At 49.2% G+C, this 18,963-nt stretch overlaps 1 protein-coding gene and 1 long non-coding RNA gene across 9 annotated transcripts; one reads left to right on the top strand and one right to left on the bottom strand.

The window, feature by feature from the left end:
• The first annotated feature begins 10 nt into the window (after positions 1-10).
• On the top strand, positions 11-7,393 carry LOC143833946 (uncharacterized). 8 transcript variants are annotated; one of them, XM_077330311.1, is made up of 7 exons: positions 11-277; positions 1,410-1,884; positions 2,137-2,251; positions 3,424-3,494; positions 3,670-3,796; positions 4,594-4,722; positions 5,072-7,393. In XM_077330311.1, exons 2-7 carry the CDS (start codon positions 1,468-1,470, stop codon positions 6,631-6,633), a joined length of 2,421 nt encoding a protein of 806 aa, XP_077186426.1. In that variant the 5' UTR covers positions 11-277; positions 1,410-1,467; the 3' UTR covers positions 6,634-7,393. The 8 variants fall into 8 exon arrangements, with proteins under 8 accessions (XP_077186426.1, XP_077186424.1, XP_077186422.1 ...); XM_077330309.1 differs by having other exon boundaries at positions 1,394-1,884; XM_077330307.1 differs by lacking the exon at positions 11-277 and adding an exon at positions 404-500 and having other exon boundaries at positions 1,394-1,884.
• A 9,715-nt stretch (positions 7,394-17,108) lies between these two features.
• LOC143834194 (uncharacterized) lies at positions 17,109-18,931 on the bottom strand. Its single transcript, XR_013229751.1, has 3 exons — positions 18,828-18,931; positions 17,815-18,066; positions 17,109-17,356 (listed from the first exon to the last, which is right to left on the bottom strand). It is a non-coding gene; the product is annotated as an uncharacterized LOC143834194 (long non-coding RNA).
• Positions 18,932-18,963: the final 32 nt, after the last annotated feature.

Here is an 18,963-nt window from a genome sequence, read left to right as displayed (position 1 = left end):
TCCTGTTTAGATCCAGCTGTATTATTTATACAAAAAGTTCTCCCTACTACCTTGAATAAAACTTGATTGCCCTTAATGGGACATGCCGTGACCAGGCACGGTGACAGCTGGACCGGCATGGGCATCATAGAGACTCTTGTGAAGAGCTTGAATTGAAACAGATATTGTACCTAACAGAAAGCAATATATAAAATGTGCTAACTGGAAGGAGTTTTAGCCATCTTTGAAGCCCTCAAGACTGCAAATAATTTTTTCACGTTTACTTTTCACACACTCCGTAAGTCTATGGCGAATCTTATTCAGAGGCATCAGGTTTTCTTTTGGCTGCAGCACTGGAAGGGTTAAGACCATCGAGACGTCGGCGAGAGTGGCCGAGCAGGGGTGGGAGGGCGGGGAACACTGGCTCCTTTCCGGGGGGCGGGGTTTGGCTTCTCAATGCGGAAAGATGACCGGAAAAGCGTCATGTCTGGCCGGTCCCTTCCGGGAGGGTTCGCCCGCAGGTAAGGGGGCGGCGAGGGAGGGTCAATAAACTTTAAGGCCCCGGGAGCACGGGGGGGGGCTTCTCGTGGGGTTGCCAACTCCCGGATGAGAAAGTGCTGCGCCTTTCGGGAGGGACATTCTGGGAAACGCAGGTTTTGGGTTGGGGGGGTCAGCTGGGGAAGCCAGAGAGCTATATGATGGGGGCCCGGCCAGAGAGCCCTCCCTGGCAGCCAATTCCTCCAGGGGAGGCCGGTTGCAATTCCGGGAGAACTGCAGGCCCCGCCTGGAGGTTGACATCCGTCCTGGTCGCCCGGCTTGTGCCTCTGTGCGGCTGCAGTGTGGTTTTCTGGGGTGGGGCGAGAATTGGTGTCTGTGGAAGGGATATCGGGCGGCTGGTCATTCTAACCTGCCAACAACGAAAGAAAGCAGGAAGCTGGTCTTTTCCCCCCTGTTGGAAGAGAAAGAAGGAACCGGCTGCAGCCCCATCCTGAGACCCAGAGGCCTTCCCACTGTGGAGGGCCAGGCCTGGCAGCTGAAGCCTAAGGCCCACCTAGGAGCGGAGTGAAACAATCTAAAAACTCAATTCTTTAGGGGTGGAAAGACTACCAAAGGCTCTGGTGCACCCGGGAACACCCCCAAGGGCCGCCCACTATACCACCAGGCGACTCCCCTCTGAGGGGCAGGGCATGCTAATGTAGCCACACACCCACCATCAGCACTCTGCTGCACACATACGCAAGGCCAGGAGGCGTCTCTCAACTAGCCTGGTACCTGATGTAGCCAAATGATACTAAGCCGGGTTTATGTACCACAAGAAGCACTTTTGTTCTGACCCACCAGGGCAATTCTTCTTGGGTTTCCTGGTGACCTGATACTGTCTCTATCTCTCGTTCCCCCCCTCCCCCCAAAAAAGAAGTCTCTCTTCACAGTCACATGACAAAAGGCATCATTTCATAGCCAGAAGAGACCTAAGAGAAGAAGAAGGAAATGGAAGAGTGGGACATAGAAGGATCTGAAACCGGCAAGATGGCAATTAAAGGCCTCCCTCCCACCCATATTCAAAATGGTATCGAATTCTGGAGAACTTCTGTGCCAGAGATCAGTCATCAGGTCACTGAGATCTCGGATGGACAGCGTTTCCGGCAGTTCCGATACCATGAGGCCGAGGGGCCCCGAGAGGTATGCAGCCGGCTCCACAGATTATGCATCTGCTGGCTGGAGCCGAAGAAGCACACCAAGCAGCAGATCCTGGACCGGGTGATCTTGGAGCAGTTCCTGGCCCTCCTGCCCGAGGAGATGCAGGGCTGGGTGAGAGGATGTGGGCCAGAGACCAGTTCCCAGGCGGTGGCCCTGGCCGAAGGTTTCGTCCTGAGCCAGGCAGAGGAGAAGAGGCAAGCAGAGCAGGTGAGAGGATTTCCCACCAGGTACCTCCAAACAAAATCTGTCCTCTGCCTAAAGATTCCCTGCCAACATTTATGAAAGGATAGATTTAGCAGCCTCCTTCAGCAGCTTCTTCTACTAGAGAATTTCTTATACTTTCAGATAAGTCATCAAGACAGCTGATGGAAGGATGCAGATACTGAAAGTAGGGCAGGCCCCATTCCTAGGTCCCTTTTCCACACCATCTCCTACCCTTCTCTCTCACTGACATTTTAGATGTGTGCACCATCTGTGAAGACAGAAGCCACATTCTCTGAGGTAGAAGGAGCATCCTTGGAGCACGGGCAGCGGGTCCAAGTCCAGGGCCATGTCCAGGATGCCCTCCCTCATGGTAAGGACTTGTGCATCCAGTTGGGACACCCTGTGAGTGTGATGGGCAGAGAGTTCGTGTTAGGAAGAGGATTAAAAACTTATTCTCCACAAGTGCTGAAGGGACATCTGGGTTTGGGGCCAAATGTGATGGTGATGTCTCCTTTGACATCAATTCCACGTGTATTAAACAGATCCCAACGCATTTAAAGTATGAACCTTTACCTAGTATACACGTTTATATACTAGATAAAGTTTCATATTCATGTGACCATAATACCGTAATTCTAATGTTTTGTTTTAGTTTTAGACTCTCTGTTAAGAGATTGTTTCTCTATTGAAGTGTCCTTTTGAAAATAATTATGTATTCATTACATTAATCAATTTTATCTTTGTTATGCATTTATTATTTTTGAACGATCACTAATCGTTCCTTTATATATTGTTCTAGAGCCTCTTGTGGCGCAGGGTGGTAAGGCTGCAGACATGCAGTCTGAAGCTCTGCCCATGAGGTTGGGAGTTCAATCCCAGCAGCCGGCTCAAGGTTGACTCAGCCTTCCATCCTTCCGAGGTCGGTAAAATGAGTACCCAGCTTGCTGGGGGGTAAACGGTAATGACTGGGGAAGGCACTGGCAAACCACCCCGTATTGAGTCTGCCATGAAAACGCTAGAGGGCGTCACCCCAAGGGTCAGACATGACCTGGTGCTTGCACAGGGGATACATTTACCTTTATATTGTTCTCAGTTTTGATACCCCTTCAAAAAGGCACACAGCGAAATGCGTTCAGATTTGTTTAATATTCTGGACATTAAAGAACCACTGAGGTCTGAGGACTCCTTAGAGGTTTATTGTGACATCTGATACACCCTACTGATATCCCGGCCTTCTATTCCTTGCTTTATGTCCAGTGCGTCATGGGCTCCGACCCCTCCAGTGTGCCAGAGTTCTCAGGGCACACGTCCAAAATCACAGAAGCCTGAAAGGCGTTGGCAACTTCAATCCCCTCCGAGGCACTTGGGTGCTTCTCCTCTGCCTCTCCCGGACTTTAGGGAAAAGGGTGAAAGAATATGCTGTGCACAAAGTGTGAGGGTTCAAACTCCTGGGACAGGGATGTATGGAGCAGGAAAGAAAGAAGCAAACGGAATGGGGATTCAGGACAAATGCCCCTCCTTCCTCCCTTCTCTCACCAACAGGCACTGGAGAGATGCCGTTCGGCTGTCACCTTTTCGGAGCTGTGGAAATGACTGATTCACTTCCTGTCCAGGTAGGGGAGATGAGGGGGAACAGCCCGGATCTTCCCTCCTTTCTACAAGGTTTCTAGACAAGAGATGCTCTGTATGTCGCTCCCTTTACCCCTCCCAAGCCATACGCCCTATCCGTCCAGTCTGCATTCTCTGCCTGATATCATCTCTGAGGAGAGAATCTGCCTTTTCTTTCAGGTGCCCTTCTCCTTTAAGGAGGTGTCTGTCTCTCTCACCGAGGCAGAATGGGCCCTGCTGGATCCGAGCCAGAGAGCTCTCTACAGAGAAGTCATGCTGGAGAACTCTGAGACGGTGATCTCTCTGGGTAAGAGTCTCACACAAGGGCCAATGGTGCGAATTGCAACCCATGGGATGATGCCTGAATCAAACTGTTGAACTATCAGACATCATTCTGCTCTCCCAGGGGCAACTGAGGCCAGTGTTGTGTCTGTCACCCAAGGCAGGGAAGGCGTCCTGGCCTGAAGTACAGGGGTGAGAGGCCCTCAGAAAGACCTGGGTAGGGGCCAGATCCTCCTTTCTCTGTTGCCTTTTCCACATCCACTCAGTCTTGAATAGGATTACTAAGATCAGCTCTGCCAGTGATCTTGAAAAGATCTAAGCCAGGATCCTTTTGGGTCACTACTCTTTGTCCCTGAGCACCACCCAGTACAGTGGGTTCACAAGGAGAGTACAGAGAAATAAAGTAGAGCCTTTAAATATATATCTAAAGTTCTATGAAGATTGTAAAAACATTACAGCACTAACCAGCACCTTTTCTACGGCTCTGCAAGAGTCAAGCACAAAAAGCTAAGTGGTTTATCTGATACATGAAATACCTTCTACTAGATGGTACCTCTTGTTACCACTTTAGTATTCTAGCTGTAACCTAAGTTACTCAACATAAAATGAATCAATATGGAGCAAGAAAATGCAAGTCAAGTCAGGACAGATCATTCAGTAATCACTGGAATCTTTGAGAGGAACTCGGGTATCTTTCCCCACAGATGTGCCCCGCTTGAAACGGTTTGGATTATGGGCTATGATCTTGACCATGTTTCTGACAGTGCGGAAAAAATTCCTTTCCTTCCCCGTAGAGGAATGATCACTTTCTCTCTTTCTCAGCAAAAGGATCCAGAAGCATAAGAGAGCCTTTGCTGGAGACAGACCATGGCCTGGCATCTGAAGAAAGACTGAAGAGTTTGGCAGGAGGGTCCCAAGAGCAAATCTCCTTCCCAAATGAGCTGGCTGAGAGTGAGTCTCCTTCCCCGTTATGCCAAGAGAACAGGCAGGGGAATAGCCATGGGGGATTTCTGATTCTCTTCTGAGCAACATTTGGGTTGGTACAGTCAATTAGGCCAAGACGTAAGGAGGGAGGGAAGCCTTCTGGGGAGTGGGATTTGGAGGGTCAGGAGCTCAGTGGTGGCTCTTGAGGGGAATGAGGGATCCTTGACTAGTACATATTCTGGGGATAGTTGAGGTGAGGTGGCTAAGATGAGGCAACCTGTGGAAGTCCATTAGCCCTTTCTCCTGCAGACAGTTAGGTGCCTTGGGACCTTACCTGCCCTCCCAGGTGTTCATGGGATCTCTCACTTTATTCCAGCAGGGGATGATCAGAGGAATGAGGAGGGAGTGGAATTGGTTCAACAGTTGCTAGATGGAGTTAAAAATGAAGACTGGGAAGAAAACACAAGAGGTAGAAACATACCCCAGATAAAGAGAAGCAGTCGAACGGTTGGATATGCAGATGGAAAACAGCGCAGTGTACATTTTCCAAAGCAGAGGATCATGAAGGCAAGAACAGCCATTCAGCAGGGAAAGACCTTCAGATACAATTCACAGCTCCTTTGGCACCAAGCGGCTAAGAGCTTTGAATGTTCAGAGTGTGGGAAACGATTCACATCCTACTGTGATCTTCAAAGTCATCAGAGAACCCACACAATGGTGAGACCTTTTCAATGCTCAAGTTGTGGAAAGAGATTCACTCGGAGAGCCTATCTTCGAGAGCATGAAAGAAACCACACAGAAGAGAAGCGTTTTGAATGTTTGGAGTGTGGAAAGAGATTCTGTTGGAAGAGCCATCTTAAACTGCATCAGATAATCCACACAGGGGAGAAGCCTTTTGAATGTCCAGATTGTGGAAAGAAATTCATTCAGAGTTGCCATCTTCAACGACATCAGAGAATCCACACAGGGGAGAAGCCTTTTGAATGCTCAGAGTGTGGAAAGAGATTTACTTATAATATTTATCTTCAGCGGCATCAGATAATCCACACGGGGGAGAAGCCTTTTGAATGCTCAGAGTGTGGAAAGAGATTTTGTAATAGGAGTAACTTTTGGCGGCATCATAAAACCCACTCAGCGGAGAAGACTTTTGAATGCTCAGAGTGTGGAAAGAGATTTACTTATAATATTTATCTTCAGCGGCATCAGGTAACCCACACAGGGGAGAGGCCCTTTGAATGCTCAGAGAAGCGTTTTGAATGCTCAGAGTGTGGAAAGAGATTCAGTCACAGCGGCAATCTTCAACAGCATCAGATAATCCACACGGGGGAGAAGCCTTTTGAATGCTCAGAGTGTGGAAAGAGATTTTGTATTAGGAGTAACTTTCGGCGGCATCAGAAAACCCACTCAGCAGAGAAGACTTTTGAATGCTCAGAGTGTGGAAAGAGATTTACTCAAAATAGTTATCTTCAGCGGCATCAGAGAACCCACTCAAGCGAAAAGCCTTTTGAATGCTCAGAGTGTGGAAAGAGATTTACTTATAATATTTCTCTTCAGCGGCATAAGGTAACCCACACAGGGGAGAGGCCCTCAGAGAAGCGTTTTGAATGTTTGGAGTGTGGAAAGAGATTCTGTTGGAAGAGCCATCTTCAACAGCATCAGATAATCCACACGGGGGAGAAGCCTTTTGAATGCTCAGAGTGTGGAAAGAGATTTTGTAAGGGGAGTAACCTTCAGCAACACCAGAGAACCCACTCACGGGAGAAGCCTTTTGAATGCTCAGAGTGTGGAAAGAGATTTGGTCGTAGTGGCCATCTTCAACAACATCTTAAAACCCACACAGGGAAGAAACCTTTTGAATGCTTACGATGTGGAAAGAGATTTGGTCGTAGTGGCCATCTTCAACAACATCTTAAAACCCACATAGATATAAAAGTATAACAATGTTTCAGTCGAGTGGCAGAGCTAATTCTGGGCCTGGGACTGCCAACAAATGCCTAAGGCCCGCCCACGGCATGAGAGGAGAATGCTAAGAACTTAGTTGGAGAAAGGCTGCCAATGCTACCAATGCACATAGGGACACCCCCAAAGGCCGCCAGTTATGTCTCGAGGTGACTCACCTCTGAGGGGCTGCTGTCAGCTTTCTGCCCCCCACATGCACAAGGCCAGGAGGGAGACATGGGAATTAAGCACTCTGAGAACTGTGTTGTGACTGATCACAGTGCAGTAACATTTGAGTCACGGAATGCTGAATGTTGAATATTGAATTATAAATGCAAGTTCTCTTGTTAACGCTGTTCTATATCTGAGTCAAGACGTTTATTTATTTATTTATTTTTATGAAAGTTTCCACTGTAAACCGCCACTAGAAGCGCCAGTATCCAACAGCATCAAAGAACCCTCCGGGGTTATGGGGGGGGCCTTCCTTCTCCCCCCTCCTGTTTAGATCCAGCTGTATTATTTATACAAAAAGTTCTCCCTACTACCTTGAATAAAACTTGATTGCCCTTAATGGGACATGCCGTGACCAGGCACGGTGACAGCAGGACCGGCATGGGCCATCCTAACCCGAGAGGCTTTCTCCTTTAGAGCCCTCCCTGCGCCGTCAATACCAGGCATTGAATGTGTTGGCCTCGGATGGGGATCAACCGAGAGCGTGGCCATCTGGTTAGTGTACCGCGCGCCCACTGCACCACCAGATGCCCTGCCTGCCCTGCTAGAGGCGGTGGCGGCCTGGACGCTACAGTTCTCCAGTCTACTAGTCCTGGGGGACTTTAACGTCCATGCTGAGCTACTGTCCTCTAGAACTGGACAGGACCTAGTGTCAACCATGGCAACACTGGGGCTCTCGCAATTTGTTGTTGGCCCCACCCATCAAGCAGGCCACACCCTGGACCTTATTTTCGGCGTAGGTTTGGATGTGGATCTGGTCACAACAACAGCCGTGCCATGGTCAGACCACTATGCTCTAAAGGCTCGGCTAAGGCTTCCACCACCTCCTCAGTTGGGCGCCGAGCAAATTTTAGCTCGCCCGCGGAGACTTATGGATCCAATAGGATTCCTGAACGCTCTGCGGGAACCAATGCCTCCCGGCACTTCTCTCAATGGCCTGGTCAGTGACTGGCATGACAGACTGCTGACTGCCATTGATGAGATAGCTCCCCGACGCCCTCTCCGGCTCCGTCTCAAGCGAGCTCCCTGGTACACCGAGGAGCTTCGCGACAAGAAACGGGAACTGAGACGGCTAGAGCGAGTTTGGAGGAAGACTCGTGACGAAGCCTCGAGAACATCTTATAGAATGCAGATGAAAGCCTATGAGATGGCGGTGAAGTCAGTAAAACGCAATTTTTACTCGGCTACCATCGCATCTGCAGACTCACGCCCAGCTCAATTGTTTAAGGTAGTTCGATCCCTCACTGCCCTGATTGAAGGGCAACAAAACAGTAGCCAATTGGACATCAGCTGTGAGGCATTTGCGAGCCATTTTGCAGACAAAATCTCGACATTCCGCCACGACCTCCCTCCAACCTTAGATACAAAAAGTGAACTAGAGGCCCCTTGGCCGTCTTTGGAGAAAACTATGAGTAACTTCAGACGACTCACGCTGGCCGAAGTGGACAGGATACTAGCGACAACAAGACCAACTACATGCCCACTAGACCCTTGCCCATCCTGGCTCTTAAAAACAGCCGGCATAAGAATAAAGGGCCCCCTCCGGGAGATAATCAACCTATCTCTCACAACAGGAGAATTCCCGGAGGGTTTGAAAGAGGCCGTGGTACGTCCACTGTTGAAAAAAACATCTCTAAATCCACAAGAGCCTAACAACTACAGGCCCGTCTCGCACCTAGCATTTCTGGGCAAGACGATAGAAAGGGCAGTCGCAAACCAACTGACGGAGTACCTGGAAGAAGCTTCGGTCCTAGACCCATCCCAGTCTGGCTTCCGGCCTGGCCATGGGGTAGAGACAACGCTAGTCGCCCTGACGGACGACCTCCGTCGCCAGTTGGACCGAGGCGGGTCGGCACTGCTGATATTATTAGACCTCTCAGCGGCGTTCGACACAGTCGATCACGAGCTTCTAGCTCGCCGCCTCATCGATGCTGGAATACAAGGAACAGCCCTTCAATGGCTGATCTCCTTCCTTCAGGATCGTGGACAGAGGGTTGCAATAGGAGAGAAAACATCAGACCGCCGGCAACTTACTTGTGGAGTCCCACAAGGAGCGGTCCTCTCTCCTATCCTATTTAACATCTTCATGCGCCCTCTCGCACAGCTGGTACGGAAGTTTGGGCTGGGTTGCCACCAATATGCAGATGACACCCAGCTCTTCCTCCTGATGGATGGCCGCCCTGACTCTCCCCCAGAAGCATTAGCCAGCTGCCTGGAAGCAGTGACGAGATGGCTCAAGCAGAGTCGTCTGAAGCTCAATCCTTCAAAGACGGAGGTCCTGTGGCTGGGTAGGAAGGGGCCATGTGAGGAAGCGCGCCTGCCTACCCTGGATGGCGTGCAGCTCTCTACGGCTCACTCCGCCAGGAACCTAGGCGTGATTCTGGACGCCTCCCTCACAATGGAGGCCCAGATCACAAAGGTAGCGCGGCTGGCATTTTACCATCTCCGCCAAGCCAAACTACTAGCGCCCTACCTGGCCCCGGAACATCTAGCCACAGTGATCCATGCGACGGTCACCTCTAGACTGGACTTTTGTAACTCGCTCTACGCAGGCCTGCCCTCAGCCCTGACCCGGAAACTACAACTGGTTCAAAATGCAGCAGCCAGGATCCTCACAGCAACACCGTGGAGGTCTCATATCCGGCCTATTCTCCACCAGCTGCAATGGTTACCAGTTGAATTCCGGATCAGACTAAAGGTTCTGGTTATTACCTTCAAGGCCATACGCGGTCAGGGCCCAGTGTACCTGAGGGACCGCCTCCCTGCCTAAGCCCCCAAAAGAGCTCTGCGCTCTACTGCCACCAATCAGCTAAGGATCCCTGGCCCTAAAGAAGTCCGTCTGGTCTCGACCAGGGCCAGAGCATTCTCTGTTCTGGCCCCTACCTGGTGGAACGAGCTCCCAGAGGAGATCAGGGCCCTGACGGAGCTTAAACAGTTCTGCGGGGCCTGCAAAAAGGAGCTCCTCCACCAGGCATTTGGCTGAGACCAGACATAATCAACAGCGACCAAGGGCCCCTGCTCCCCCCCCCCTCAGAATTCAATAAATAAACCACCCCCCTCAGAATCCCATCAATAAGCCCTGGACCTGTTTGTAGTACTATATTGTTATACCGTTATATTGTGCTGTTATTTTGGTTACAATTATTAGTTATCAGTTATACATGTTACAGACTGTTTTATGTATTGTTCTCTGTTATGATGTAAACCGCACTGAGCCTCCGGGGAGGGCGGTATATAAGTATGATAAATAAATAAATAAAATAAATAAATCATAGAGACTCTTGTGAAGAGCTTGAATTGAAACAGATATTGTACCTAACAGAAAGCAATATATAAAATGTGCTAACTGGAAGGAGTTTTAGCCATCTTTGAAGCCCTCAAGACTGCAAATAATTTTTTCACGTTTACTTTTCACACACTCCGTAAGTCTATGGCGAATCTTATTCAGAGGCATCAGGTTTTCTTTTGGCTGCAGCACTGGAAGGGTTAAGACCATCGAGACGTCGGCGAGAGTGGCCGAGCAGGGGTGGGAGGGCGGGGAACACTGGCTCCGTTCCGGGGGGCGGGGTTTGGCTTCTCAATGCGGAAAGATGACCGGAAAAGCGTCATGTCTGGCCGGTCCCTTCCGGGAGGGTTCCCCCGCAGGTAAGGGGGCGGCGAGGGAGGGTCAATAAACTTTAAGGCCCCGGGAGCACGGGGGGGGGGGCCTTCTCGTGGGGTTGCCAACTCCCGGATGAGAAACGGCTGCGCCTTTCGGGAGGGACATTCTGGGAAACGCAGGTTTTGGATTGGGGGGGTCAGCTGGGGATGCCAGAGAGCTATATGATGGGGGCCCGGCCAGAGAGCCCTCCCTGGCAGCCAATTCCTCCAGGGGAGGCCGGTTGCAATTCCGGGAGAACTGCAGGCCCCGCCTGGAGGTTGACATCCCTCCTGGGCGCCCGGCTTGTGCCTCTGTGCGGCTGCAGTGTGGTTTTCTGGGGTGGGGCGAGAATTGGTATCTACGAAACTGATATTGAGCGGATGATGATTTTAACCTACCTACCAAAAGGGAGCCAAACATTTTAACCTACCAGAAACAAGCCAAATTTCTCTTTTGGAAGAAAAAGAAGGAACCGGCTGCAGCCCCATCCTGAGACCCAGAGGCCTTCCCACTGTAGAGGGCCAGGCCCGGCAGCTGAAGCCTAAGGCCCACCTAGGAGCGGAGTGAAACAATCTAAAAACTCAATTCTTTAGGGGTGGAAAGACCAGCAAAGGCACCCGGGAACACCCCCAAGGGCCGCTCACTATACCACCAGGCGACTCCCCTCTGAGGGGCAGGGCATGCTAATGTAGCCACACACCCACCATCAGCACTCTGCTGCACACATACGCAAGGCCAGGAGGCGTCTCTCAACTAGCCTGGTACCTGATGTAGCCAAATGATACTAAGCCTGGTTTATGAACCGCAAGAAGCACTTTTGTTCTGACCCACCAGGGCAATTCTTGTTGGGTTTCCTGGTGACCTGATACTGTCTCTGTCTCTTGTCCCCACCCTCCCCCCCAAATAAAAGAAGTCTCTCTTCACAGTCACATGACAAAAGGCATCATTTCATAGCCAGAAGAGACGTAAGAGAAGAAGAAGGAAATGGAAGAGTGGGACATAGAAGGATCTGAAACCGGCAAGATGGCAATTAAAGGCCTCCCTCCCACCCATATTCAAAATGGTATCGAATTCTGGAGAACTTCTGTGCCAGAGATCAGTCATCAGGTCACTGAGATCTCGGATGGACAGCGTTTCCGGCAGTTCCGATACCATGAGGCCGAGGGGCCCCGAGAGGTATGCAGCCAGCTCCACAGATTATGCATCTGCTGGCTGGAGCCGAAGAAGCACACCAAGCAGCAGATCCTGGACCGGGTGATCTTGGAGCAGTTCCTGGCCCTCCTGCCCGAGGAGATGCAGGGCTGGGTGAGAGGATGTGGGCCAGAGACCAGTTCCCAGGCGGTGGCCCTGGCCGAAGGTTTCGTCCTGAGCCAGGCAGAGGAGAAGAGGCAGGCAGAGCAGGTGAGAGGATTTCCCACCAGGTACCTTCAAACAAAGTCTGTCCTCTGCCTAAAGATTCCCTGCCAACATTTGTGAAAGGGTAGATTTAGCAGCCTCCTTCAGCAGCTTCTTCTACTAGAGAATTTCTTATACTTTCAGATAAGTCATCAAGGCAGCTGATGGAAGGATGCAGATACTGAAAGTAGGGCAGGCCCCATTCCTAGGTCTCTTTTCCGCACCATCTCCTACCCTTCTCTCTCACTGACATTTTAGATGTGTGCACCATCTGTGAAGACAGAAGCCACATTCTCTGAGGTAGAAGGAGCATCCTTGGAGCACGGGCAGCGGGTCCAAGTCCAGGGCCATGTCCAGGATGCCCTCCCTCATGGTAAGGACTTGTGCATCCAGTTGGGACACCCTGTGAGTGTGATGGGCAGAGAGTTCGTGTTAGGAAGAGGATTAAAAACTTATTCTCCACAAGTGCTGAAGGGACATCTGGGTTTGGGGCCAAATGTGATGGTGATGTCTCCTTTGACATCAATTCCACATGTATTAAACAGATCCCAACGCATTTAAAGTATGAACCTTTACCTAGTATACACGTTTATATACTAGATAAAGTTTCATATTCATGTGACCATAATACCGTAATTCTAATGTTTTGTTTTAGTTTTAGACTCTCTGTTAAGAGATTGTTTCTCTATTGAAGTGTCCTTTTGAAAATAATTATGTATTCATTACATTAATCAATTTTATCTTTGTTATGCATTTATTATTTTTGAACGATCACTAATCGTTCCTTTATATATTGTTCTAGAGCCTCTTGTGGCGCAGGGTGGTAAGGCTGCAGACATGCAGTCTGAAGCTCTGCCCATGAGGTTGGGAGTTCAATCCCAGCAGCCGGCTCAAGGTTGACTCAGCCTTCCATCCTTCCGAGGTCGGTAAAATGAGTACCCAGCTTGCTGGGGGGTAAACGGTAATGACTGGGGAAGGCACTGGCAAACCACCCCGTATTGAGTCTGCCATGAAAACGCTAGAGGGCGTCACCCCAAGGGTCAGACATGACTCGGTGCTTGCACAGGGGATACATTTACCTTTATATTGTTCTCAGTTTTGATACCCCTTCAAAAAGGCACACAGCGAAATGCGTTCAGATTTGTTTAATATTCTGGACATTAAAGAACCACTGAGGTCTGAGGACTCCTTAGAAGTTTATTGTGACATCTGATACACCCTACTGATATCCCGGCCTTCTATTCCTTGCTTTGTGTCCAGTGCGTCATGGGCTCCGACCCCTCCAGAGTGCCAGAGTTCTCAGGGCACACGTCCAAAATCACAGAAGCCTGAAAGGCGTTGGCAACTTCAATCCCCTCCGAGGCACTTGGGTGCTTCTCCTCTGCCTCTCCCGGACTTTAGGGAAAAGGGTGAAAGAATATGCTGTGCACAAAGTGTGAGGGTTCAAACTCCTGGGACAGGGATGTATGGAGCAGGAAAGAAAGAAGCAAACGGAATAGGGGAACACAACAAATGCCCCTCCTTCCTCCCTTCTCTCACCAACAGGCACTGGAGAGATGCTGTTCGGCTGTCACCTTTTCGGAGCTGTGGAAATGGCTGATTCACTTCCTGTCCAGGTAGGGGAGATGAGGGGGGACAGCTCGGGTCTTCCCTCCTTTCTACAAGGATTCTAGACAAGAGATGCTCTGTATGTCGCTCCCTTTACCCCTCCCAAGCCATACGCCCTATCCGTCCAGTCTGCATTCTCTGCCTGATATCATCTCTGAGGAGAGAATCTGCCTTTTCTTTCAGGTGCCCTTCTCCTTTAAGGAGGTGTCTGTCTCTCTCACCGAGGCAGAATGGGCCCTGCTGGATCCGAGCCAGAGAGCTCTCTACAGAGAAGTCATGCTGGAGAACTCTGAGACGGTGATCTCTCTGGGTAAGAGTCTCACACAAGGGCCAATGGTGCGAATTGCAACCCATGGGATGATGCCTGAATCAAACTGTTGAACTATCAGACATCATTCTACTCTCCCAGGGGCAACTGAGGCCAGTGTTGTGTCTGTCACCCAAGGCAGGGAAGGCGTCCTGGCCTGAAGTACAGGGGTGAGAGGCCCTCAGAAAGACCTGGGTAGGGGCCAGATCCTCCTTTCTCTGTTGCCTTTTCCACATCCACTCAGTCTTGAATAGGATTACTAAGATCAGCTCTGCCAGTGATCTGGAAAAGATCTAAGCCAGGATCCTTTTGGGTCACTACTCTTTGTCCCTGAGCACCACCCAGTACAGTGGGTTCACAAGGAGAGTACAGAGAAATAAAGTAGAGCCTTTAAATATATATCTAAAGTTCTATGAAGATTGTAAAAACATTACAGCACTAACCAGCACCTTTTCTACGGCTCTGCAAGAGTCAAGCACAAAAAGCTAAGTGGTTTATCTGATACATGAAATACCTTCTACTAGATGGTACCTCTTGTTACCACTTTAGTATTCTAGCTGTAACCTAAGTTACTCAACATAAAATGAATCAATATGGAGCAAGAAAATGCAAGTCAAGTCAGGACAGATCATTCAGTAATCACTGGAATCTTTGAGAGGAACTCGGGTATCTTTCCCCACAGATGTGCCCCGCTTGAAACGGTTTGGATTATGGGCTATGATCTGGACCATGTTTCTGACAGTGCGAAAAAAATTCCTTTCCTTCCCCGTAGAGGAATGATCACTTTCTCTCTTTCTCAGCAAAAGGATCCAGAAGCATAAGAGAGCCTTTGCTGGAGACAGACCATGGCCTGGCATCTGAAGAAAGACTGAAGAGTTTGGCAGGAGGGTCCCAAGAGCAAATCTCCTTCCCAAATGAGCTGGCTGAGAGTGAGTCTCCTTCCCCGTTATGCCAAGAGAACAGGCAGGGGAATAGCCATGGGGGATTTCTGATTCTCTTCTGAGCAACATTTGGGTTGGTACAGTCAATTAGGCCAAGAAGTAAGGAGGGAGGGAAGCCTTCTGGGGAGTGGGATTTGGAGGGTCAGGAGCTCAGTGGTGGCTCTTGAGGGGAATGAGGGATCCTTGACAAGTACATATTCTGGGGATAGTTGAGGTGAGGTGGCTAAGATGAGGCAACCTGTGGAAGTCCATTAGCCCTTCCTCCTGCAGTGAGCTAGATGCCTTGGGACCATACCTGCCCTCCCAGGTGTTCATGGGATCTCTCACTTTATTCCAGCAGGGGATGATCAGAGGAATGAGGAGGGAGTGGAATTGGTTCAACAGTTGCTAGATGGAGTTAAAAATGAAGACTGGGAAGAAAACACAAGAGGTAGAATCATACCCCAGATAAAGAGAAGCAGTCGAACGGTTGGATATGCAGATGGAAAACAGCGCAGTGTACATTGTCCAAAGCAGAGGATCATGAAGGCCAGAACAGCCATTCAGCAGGGAAAGACCTTCAGATACAATTCACAGCTCCTTTGGCACCAAGCGGCTAAGAGCTTTGAATGTTCAGAGTGTGGGAAACGATTCACATCCTACTGTGATCTTCAAAGTCATCAGAGAACCCACAAAATGGTGAGACCTTTTCAGTGCTCAGGTTGTGGAAAAAGATTCACTCGGAGAGCCTATCTTCGAGAGCATGAAAGAAGCCACACAGAGGAGAAGCGTTTTGAATGTTTGGAGTGTGGAAAGAGATTCAGTTGGAGGAGCCATCTTAAACAGCATCAGAGAATCCACACAGGGGAGAAGCCTTTTGAATGCCCAGATTGTGGAAAGAAATTCATTCAGAGTTCCCATCTTCAAAGACATCAGAGAATCCACACAGGGGAGAAGCCTTTTGAATGCTCCGTGTGTGGAAAGAGATTCAGTCAGAGTGCACATCTTCAACAGCATCAGACAACTCACACAGGGGTGAAGCCTTTTGAATGCTCAGTGTGTGGAAAGAGATTCAGTCAGAGTGGCAGTCTTCAACAGCATCAGACAACTCACACAGGGGTGAAACCTTTTGAATCCTCAGAGTGTGGAAAAAGATTCAGTCAGAGTGGCAGTCTTCACCAGCATCAGACAACTAACACAGGGGTGAAGCCTTTTGAATGCTCAGAGTGTGGAAAGAGATTCAGTCTGAGTAGCAAACTTCAAAAGCATCAAAGGATTTACACAGGGGAGAAACCTTTTGAATGCTCAGAGTGTGGAAAGAGATTTTGTAAGAGGAGTAACTTTCAGCGGCATCAGAAAACCCACTCAGGGGAGAAGCCTTTTGAATGCTCAGTGTGTGGAAAGAGATTTACTCAAAATAGTTATCTTCAGCAGCATCAGAGAACCCACTCAAACGAAAAGCCTTTTGAATGCTCAGAGTGTGGAAAGAGATTTACTCAGAATATTTATCTTCAGCGGCATCAGATAACCCACACAGGGGAGAAGCCTTTTGAATGCTTTGAGTGTGGAAAGAGATTTTGTAAGGAGAGTAATCTTCAGCGACACGAGAGAATCCACTCAGGGGAGAAGCGTTTTGAATGCTCAGAGTGTGGAAAGAGATTTACTCAGAATAGTTATCTTGAACAGCATCAGATAATCCACACAGGGGAGAAGCCTTTTGAATGCTCAGAGTGTGGAAAGAGATTTGGTCGGAGCGGCAATCTTCGACAGCATCTTAAAATCCACATAGATAGAAAAGTATAACCATGTTTCAGTCGAGTGGCACATTTACATCGTCATGGTTTCAAACTTTTGGTGTGCATGTATCTGAAGAAGTATACATTCTTATTCATGTCTTGAATAAAAATTTGTTTGTTTAAGGTGTCCCTGCTTCAGGCCAACCTGGATCTAACTTCAAGGAGAATCCGTTTAATTGCTGACCCCATCCCAGAAGATCTAAAACTGGCCTCATGCACAGCCAGCGCTATTTCTGGGGCTGGGGCTGCCAGCAAATGCCTAAGGCCCGCCCACGGCATGAGAGGAGAATGCTAAGAACTTAGTTGGAGAAAGGCTGGCAATGCTACCAATGCACATAGGGACACCCCCAAAGGCCTCCAGTTATGTCTCGAGGTGACTCACCTCTGAGTGGCTGCTGTCAGCTTTCTGCCCCCCACATGCACAAGGCCAGGAGGGAGACACGGGAATGAAGCACTCTGAGAACTGTGTTGTGACTGATCACAGTGCAGTCACATTTGAGTCACGGAATGCTGAATGTTGAATATTGAATTATAAATGCAAGTTCTCATTGTTAATGGTTTTCTATATCTGAGTCAAGATGCTTATTGTTTTGTTTCCAATGTAAGAGCGCTACTATACAACATTGTCAAAGAACCCTCCCGGGTCATGGGGGGGAAGGCCTTCCTGCTCCTCCCTCCTCCCTCCTGTGTAGACCCAGTTGTATTATTTTATACCACAACTTTTCCCTACCTTGAATAAAACTTGATTGGCCTTAATGGGACATGCCGTGTCCAGGCACGGTGACAGCAGGACCGGGATGGGCATCATAGAGACTCTTGTGAAGAGCTTGAATTGAAACAGATATTGTACAGAAAGCAATATATAAAATGTGCTAACTGGAAGGAGTTTTAGCCATCTTTGAATCCCTCAACTACATCTCACATGGTGTTAAAGGGACATCACACTTTTCTCCTTCTGGCAGTTGGCAACCTTAGATGAAGTCGCCTTCCCTTTCCTCTCCCCACACCCTGTGAGGTGGATGAGGCTGGGAGAGTCCTGATATTGCTGCTCGGTCAAAACAGTTTTCTCAGTGCTGTGGCAAGCCCAAGGTCACCCAGCTGGTTGCATGTGGGGGAGTGCAGAATTGAACCCAGCTTGCCTAACCGGTACACCAAGCTGGCTCTTCACAGTTGTTGTTGTTATGTGCGAAGTCGTGTCCGACCCATCGCGACCCCATGGACAATGATCCTCCAGGCCTTCCTGTCCTCTACCATTCCCCGGAGTCCATTTAAGTTTGCACCTACTGCTTCAGTGACTCCATCCAGCCACCTCATTCTCTGTCGTCCCCTTCTTCTTTTGCCCTTGATCGCTCCCAGCATTAGGCTCTTCTCCAGGGAGTCCTTCCTTCTCATGAGGTGGCCAAAGTATTTGAGTTTCGTCTTCAGGATCTGGCCTTCTAAAGAGCAGTCAGGGTTGATCTCCTCTAGGACTGACCGGTTTGTTCGCCTTGCAGTCTTCACAGTAATGGGTTTCAACTACATGTGGAATGCTAATGGCTAGATATCGGGAGAGAAATTTCACAGTCAGAGATGTTCAACAATGGAATGGACTATCTAAGAAGGTGGGGAGCTCCCCTGCTAGTTTTTTTTTGGGGGGGGCAGCTTTTTACCACCCGAAGAATTTTTGAAGTGGCTTACAATCGCCTCCCCTTACTCACCCTACAACAGAGAAACTGAGGTAGGTGAGGCTGAGAGAGTAATAACATGTTTTTCTGATAAGTGCATTTTACTTGCAGGGGTCTCCATGATGGCCTATGTTTTTGTCCAGGCACTCCTTCAGTTAGGTGCTTACCTTTAATATTGCAAATAAACTTTTTCCCTCTGTTTATATTTCAGAAACTACCTAGGTTTATGGGCAACCCTGAATCAGAGGCAGCCGGGTCTGTCCGCAACCAGGCCTTGTAGGTGTAGAGCAAGCAGTGGAATTTAGAGGGCCTGTACAAATTCAGCATCCTCCCTGGCAGTCCCTTCCCTCCCAGAAAGTGCTGAAAACTCCCAGAAGGCTGCTTTCTGCTGGCTTTTAAATAATTTTTTTTAATAAAAGGGAAAATTAAATAATGAATATTAGAAACATAGAATCATCATAAAAATAACGACTTCCGTCAACCTTTGAAACCCTATTTGCTACTTTTGCATATAGCCTGTGTACGAATGCCATTTTGGCGTTCTCCCAGAGATTGGCCATTAACCAGACTTGTTAATTTTGCCATCTTGGGAAATTCTGCTCGTGTATCCAACCAGTCTGTTACTGTTGGAACCTGTTTTTCCAGACTTGTGCGATGGCGATCCTGGCCAGGGGCACAGCGGCCGGCCGGGCTGCAGGAGGCGGCGGGGAAGCCGCCTTTCCGTTCGCTCTGCAGCACCGAAAGGGTTAAAAGCAGAGAGCTGTTTTTC

Source organism: Paroedura picta, chromosome 3 (assembly GCF_049243985.1).
Source record: "Paroedura picta isolate Pp20150507F chromosome 3, Ppicta_v3.0, whole genome shotgun sequence".
Taxonomy (NCBI): domain Eukaryota; kingdom Metazoa; phylum Chordata; class Lepidosauria; order Squamata; family Gekkonidae; genus Paroedura; species Paroedura picta.
This window is presented reverse-complemented; position numbering and strand designations above follow the sequence as displayed.